The 7,001-nt window shown below is 37.8% G+C and overlaps 1 protein-coding gene across 1 annotated transcript; it reads right to left on the bottom strand.

The window, feature by feature from the left end:
• Nucleotides 1-1,967: 1,967 nt before the first annotated feature.
• On the bottom strand, nt 1,968-6,385 carry IGIP (IgA inducing protein). Its single transcript, XM_004314055.4, has one exon. It carries the CDS (start codon nt 2,293-2,295, stop codon nt 2,134-2,136), a length of 162 nt encoding a protein of 53 aa, XP_004314103.1. The 5' UTR covers nt 2,296-6,385; the 3' UTR covers nt 1,968-2,133.
• Nucleotides 6,386-7,001: the final 616 nt, after the last annotated feature.

Raw genomic sequence — 7,001 nt, 5'->3', positions numbered from 1 at the left:
TCCTCCTCCTTAAGTTCCGGAAGCGTGGGGGATGGTGCTGAAGTGAAAGCAGTAGTGACTGTGCTGGCCCTGAGGTTACCGGGCAGCCAAACAGGGAAAAAGGGATCTCTTTCCTCTGATCCTGAATGAGCAGAACCTCTTCCACAACCCAGTACCCTAAGTCAAAAAGTCCAATCCGCTTAGAAATTGTTACTGGCACTAGGAACAAAGGGAGTTCTAAAAACCATGCAAAAGGGCCTAAGTAAATGACATACCACATGGTTAAATAAAAGTTAACATCCATTGGAGGTGGGGGGTGGGAAGCAATTGCCAATTATATCACTTTAGAAAAGAAAGTGCTGAATAAAAATGACTAATAGTTCTGTTGACCATGCTGGGCCCCTTTCTTGAGAGGCTCACATGGGCCTGTAAGCCTTGCCCTATATAGTTCAGACCCATCCCAAGTCTGGGATGTTCCCCCTGTAGCCCTGCAATAGAACTCACCTCCAGCCCTCCAAAATAACCACAGGGCATATTTAATCATAGTCCCATTTGGAATCTTTTAAAGATTAAGGCCACAGGACAGTTAGGAAGGGGCCTGGCTTCTGGCTTTTCACTCCCTTATACTTACTACAAATCGTGGCTAGAGTTTCTACCACAACGTCCTGTACTAGAGAGCCCTCCTCTGGGACAGGGACCCAGGAGTTTGTCCGATTCCACCTTGAGGAGAGAGGGGAATCTTCAGGAAGTACCCACCTGTTCTCTGTGTGCCACCCAAATCAGAGGCACTACCGAACTTAGGGAAAATTAGAGTTTCTTAGTACCGGCCCTACCTACCCAAAACCCTCAGCTTTAAGTTTTCATGCAGCAAAATGTCTATTATTTTTACTGGAGTTGGTGATTGTCAGATGTGGAAGCTGGTCCAAAGCTAGCTAGCTGTGGTTAGCTGTAGTCCAACAGATAGTCAGCTGTTCTCTACAAAGGAGGGCCATTTTAGCAGGAAAAAACCCAAAACAACAACAATGACAACAACAAAACTTTCTTGGAATTTACCCAGGGAAGCCTGAAACTGTGCTACTGCGAACTTGAGATATTTCTATGGCCATGCATCAGTTTTTAGAGTATAACTACTATCATACACATTTAAATAACAATGAAAAAATTTTCTATAGTGTGACTTTTGCAGGAACGTTGTTCCTGCAACTGCTTGTTCTAAACCTTCTCATATCCAGCCTAAAAGTAAGTGAAAGCATCAGAAAAGATAAAATGAGGAGAAAGCACAAATAAAACTTCCAACTCCATTTCTAAAGGTTGAGGAAAATACCATACACCTGAAGCCACTGTTGCTTTTTGAGTCAGAGGCCATAACTGGGATGGTTCTTTTTGGTCAGATAATCTAATCTTCTCTGAGAAGGTCCCATTAAAACTATTCTGAAGGATCACTCCTGTGCCACATTTTTATTGGTAACTTCATTCACTGTCTACCACTCCACTCACTAGAAGAGCATTTTTGAAAGGATCTTATTTTCAAGCACAACTGCTATTTTCTGCAGAGGATTCTCTTCATCTTTTGTCATGACTCTTTTGTAACCCAAACCAACTTCAAATTTAAAACGACAGAAAACAAAAAGCCTTCTATGGAAAAGGGACATGATCTATGGCAAAAGTTTCTCTTTCTCTTCAATTGTGATAGCTTGGTTAACCGTCACACCACCAGAGAATTTAAAAAACTGACTCAAGAAGCAAGATAGGGAAGCCATTCACATAAAATCTCTAAAATTAAATTTGTTTTAAAATAAAATAGAAAATAGTTTTCCAGTGTGAGACAGCCCACTTAATCCTTATAGCAAGTTAATGATTAGGCAAGTATACCTGCTGCTGAATCCTTAAAATGGCTTCTATCCCCCCCTCCCCCCCAAAAATTCCAAGAGCAACCATAACCACCCCCACCAAAGGCACTGAAACAAAAGACTGATCTGTTTATATAGTCACATGAAAAATAAACATCTTTATTTTTTTGCCTACTTTATTTCATTTTTTTCAAATAAAATTTAAATCTGTACAAAGTATACTGTTACAGTATATATTTTGTAAGAATCAATGCCTAAAAGAATCACAATACTTCAATAAGCAGTACAGCAGACCTCGCTAGTTTCAGCTTTGATATTGAACAAACTCAAGCCGGCTGATGCACAACACATTTGCTTGGTTTCCACATGGTGAGTTCCCAGCACTGAGATGGGAGAACATGACAGCAAGTATGGTTATATTACAGCCCGACACACTGAGCTTCTTCATGTGATAATAACTGCACATATTTAATACAGAATGCTCAAATTTACTTTTTAAATTGCATTTGCTTACTTCTTAGTTGGAAAAACTCAGCATTCTTAATGGGGTCCCCAAACAGTGCAAATTAATGATATTCTACTGTATAATTGGCACATCTCCAATAAGGATTAACTTGTAAACTCAAAGAATATTACAACTTTGTCTTAAATTTTAACTAACATACATCTGGTCCATTTAACCAAAATCATTTTGGAAAGATATTAAAGAACAATTCTATTTCTGAAAGGATATTGTTTTGACCATTCTTTAGAGAAGATAAATTTTTAAATTGTCGTTAAAATGTTTTACTATAAAAATTTTACAAACTCGATTAGAAATTTCAAGATTATGATTCACAGCAGACAAATACAAACTGTTTATATTCCAACAATACCTACTCTTAGACTTTCAAACAGAGCACATCCATGTCAGCTGTGTTAACTAAAATTTTGAACAGTGTACTAAATTTATAAGTGGTGCTGGGTCTAGCAAGTGTAAATACACAGTATATTTTAATGAAAAGAATTGTCTTCTTTATACTTTATTTGTTTTCCCATAAGGAAACAATGTTTACATTCTTTAATAAAGTTAATCTTACATCAGAATATAACTTAATACTGTCAGCAACAGGGACCACACACAGTAAATAAGAAGCACATTTAAAATAAGTCTGAATTCACATAGATTAACATTTGTTGGTTAATAAAATATCGACAGTATTACAATCTTACAATATTTACAGTAAGAAAAATCTAGAGTAATATATACCTTTCACAGCAGGATTCCTTTTTTTAATTATTATTTCTTCCAGTTTGGGATTGTGTATACACGAAAAGCTCAAATAAAGCAACTCTGCAATATAATCTTAAAATAATGGCTACTGGGGGAAATTCTATCACAACCATTGAAAATAATGGTGACTTTTCACGGAGTCTGTGGCATCTGAGAACCTAGTTAATTAACCAAAGACTTGCTCAAACTAGCCTCAGTTACCCAGATTAAAGCTGCAGAACTCCGGCCTTCCCTGACTGCTAAAAACCCAACAGATTTTCTCAACATGCTATAAGAAAAGAGGGAAAATAGGTTTCAGTTCACACCTCATGGCTGGAAGCCTCCGGCCAGTGCACATTCCCCAACTTATGCTAAGAAGAGGGCCAGCTTCATCCCTAAAACACCACAAGAGTTTACCTTCCAACTACAGGGCACTGTGACACCAAGCTCACTCATTCCTCAACTTTCCAGCATTAGGATAAGGCATGAACTTGGCCTATATAATACACACCAGCATCTTAGAGACTTGGGGTCGGGGCAAAGAAATATACTAGTGCAGTTTGCACTGAGATCAACAGGGAAAATGGGAAGCGATGCATGTTTCCGATTAGAATAGCAAGAAGACCCACATCCCTAAACTGGAATTTGGCCAGGGCATCAGAGTTAGCACCCCCTCTCTGAGTACCACAAGCAATTAGGATGTGTGCTCTGGGCCTCCTCCAAGAGAGAGCATCTACAGTAAGTAACACCATGTGGGACATTAGTTCAGTGATGACTCCCAAGAAAGCAGATACAAGTCTTAAATCTGGGGCTGTCCACAGCACCTGAGGTCACTCATCAGAGCTGTGACCTGCCCCAACCCTGCTTACTTTAAGAGATCTGATGGGCACAGAGCACTCAGGGATACAGCTGCTGGCTACTTTGGACTCTAGATCTCACAGGTAATCAACAGGTATCTGGGATTGAATTAGCAGACTGTACCACAGCTCCTTAAACAGACACTGTCAGGTATGAAATCATGTCAAGCATGAATCTTCACTGTCAGGTCAGAAATCAAAGTGGGAGTCTTCCCACATCAGCCAAGGTTATTTTGTCAAAACCTTAGAGGAGTTGAACAGTTTTTCATGTTGCAAGTGATTAGTTTACTTATTTCAGTCAAGCTGGATTGGCAAACCAGACTGATTTATTTAGTTAGCTTTGTTTTTTTGATTCTTACGTATGTGTTAACCCAAAGCTGTTCTATTTGGGCTAAATACACTGACAGAGAAAATTCAAACAACAAAAGTTTTCAGCAAACTTCTGTGGCATTTTCTTTTTGGAAGTCAATGCAAGATCTAAAGGTATTTCTACCCAACAAAGTCTGTTTAAGTGTTTAATGTTATTTCCTTTTTGGTCCTATATAGAATGCTATGACTTCTATATAGGTCTGAATGCTGCTCCATGTAGATGCTTTCTGTATATCTAAAAATATATACTTTTCAGTAGTTCAATACATGGTTAATCTTCCCACAGAGGAAGATTTTTGTAATCACATGTTGCAAAGTAGAAAAACATCTCCTTTCTAAGAAAGGAAATACGTATACTTTCCTATTGTACACTTTTGAATAAGCCCAAAGGCATGCACCAAAAAATCATTATTAAAACTAATACATGCACTAAAATGGTATACAGTTAGACTTAAATAAGGTGCTGCTTTCTCAATTTTTAAATTTGAAGAAGATATTTTGTCGGTTGTTGACTCAAAGATCTCCCCCGCCCCCACCCCACTCCATGGCATCAAGAGAGAAAAATAAAAAGTAAGCATAAACCTTTAAACTATTCTTTACATGGGGGAAAGGACAGATATATCAACTATCTTATTTATAAACTGGATTCCCAGTTTTAAATAAAACCAATATTTACTGGTAAAAATTGTCAAAGCTAATACATCCAAACAAATGTTACTAGTAAATAATGTTCTACATAGAGAATAATTTACTTTGGTTTTATGCACCTTCTCAAAAATGATACCGGTGTCCCATACGTCACCAAACTGATGTGTTCCAGCAAAGTTGTAAGGCAAATCTTTTTCTTCCCTAGTGACGTCTTGTTTCCCAATACACAAAACTAAAATCTTTTGGTGAGAAAGGGGTTAAGATAATGGCTAACCCCTTGGCATCCTGAGCATTGTGGTTTATCAAACTCTACCCTGCTAGAAGCTGTCAGGCACCCTGACCCCTGCCTTGAACCAGGAGTGGCTCCCATGTCTAGAGATGCCCTGACTCCTTAAAAATAGCTCTCAGAACTTTGCTTCTTTTTTCCTTCTATCTGGATGTTATAATGTCTAACAAAGCTGGTTGGAATGTCACATTTTGCTAGTAGGGGCCATCATCTAACGATAATTCCAATCTGAAATGTTTTATGCCAATACTTAGTTCTTAATTTTATCAATTAATTGCATTAAAATTTTCTCTACAGAGTTTACTTAGAGATCCTTAACTTGGGTTTCAGAAGATGTGTGATGCCCCTGAGGTTGTATGCAAAATTATCTGTATATGTTGTATTTTCTTTCTGGGGAGAGGGTCCATCACTTTTGTCAGATTATCAAAGGTATCTGTGACCCCCAAAAGGGGTTATAGGGACTTAGAGGGATACCCGTAATTCATTTTATAACAGGATTGGGAAATGGGGGCAGAAAACTAAAAATGGCCTCAAAAAAGGGGGGGGCCAAATTGTTGATCTTTTCCCTTTATTCACATTTGGGAAATAAGTGCTTCAAACTAGGAAAAATAACTAAGCTGATTAAATTCCATTTAAAAATAATCAAAGCCACTTTCTAAAATTTTTTCATTATCCATATATGGTAAATTTAGTCTCCAAGAAAAGGTTTGGAGACTGAATTTTTCTCTTTTCCCAAAGGAAGTTCATAGATATAATGCTGATCATCATCCACATTTAACCCAAGACAACATAAAACCTAAGACAACTCTAATGATGTAAGCCTTTATGACTTTGAATAAAGGATTATCTAGAGTCAAATACACATTTGTCAACCTTCATTTCCCAAAATTGGTCCATATTTAGATAACTACCGGGCACAATTCCACTAGATAAACCTAAAATCTGAACAACGGAAGTTTAACTTTCTACCTCAATTAAAAACAAAGCCACAAGTTTCCACAATAGAGTCCAGCCACAAACATTCACACTATGTCACAGAGAAGTTTCTCATTTCAAATACATCACTGAATTTTCAGCAGAATTTGCAAACTTAAGATCCAGAATGAATAGCAAAACATGCTGAGACGAGCATGTCAAGAATTAAAACACCAGCCCCGCCGCACCGCCCCCCCCCACCCCCCCCACCCATCCAGAAACACACTCAGGCATTCCAAAAATAAACCAGATCTGAAAAGAGGCCTCTCACTTGTTGGTTTTAAGTATGAAGTGCCTAAAAGGCTATGGGAAAGGGAATATAAAACGAAGTAATTAAATAACTTACAAAATATAATTTTAGCCAAAACACATTTCTGTTCTATTGACAAAACTGTCAATTTTTTTTTTTTTGCAATTCCGAACACTAACTGTGTCGCGCAATCTCACTAAGACAAAAAATATGTTCACAGGTACACTTTTTGTTCTCCTATTCTTTCTAGAGCACATCTTGAGGTTATAATAATGCCTCTAGTTAAAATAAAGTCTCTTATCCCCTGCCACCCTCCCCTCCTCAAAAAGTGAGTCAACCTTGAATTCCAAAAAGGAATATTCATTTAATATAATTATTTCGATACCAGTTATATCACATAGACCATGAGGAAACTCCATGAGTATTATGGAAAACTACATGAAAGAGGGAGCTGCCACTTGCCACCCACTTCACTTTCAGCTTTTAAAGCCAATACCCAGCTAGACTCAAATCTCATTGACTTCAGTGAAAACAA

The sequence above is a fragment of the Tursiops truncatus genome, chromosome 3, assembly GCF_011762595.2.
Source record: "Tursiops truncatus isolate mTurTru1 chromosome 3, mTurTru1.mat.Y, whole genome shotgun sequence".
NCBI lineage: Eukaryota > Metazoa > Chordata > Mammalia > Artiodactyla > Delphinidae > Tursiops > Tursiops truncatus.
Note: the sequence above shows the minus strand (reverse complement) of the source record. Positions and strands in the feature narration are given on the sequence as shown.

Coding starts and splice junctions, on each gene's coding strand:
- IGIP (XM_004314055.4), bottom strand. CDS start 2,295: ATGTGCAGTTATTATCACATGAAGAAGCTCAGTGTGTCGGGCTGTAAT.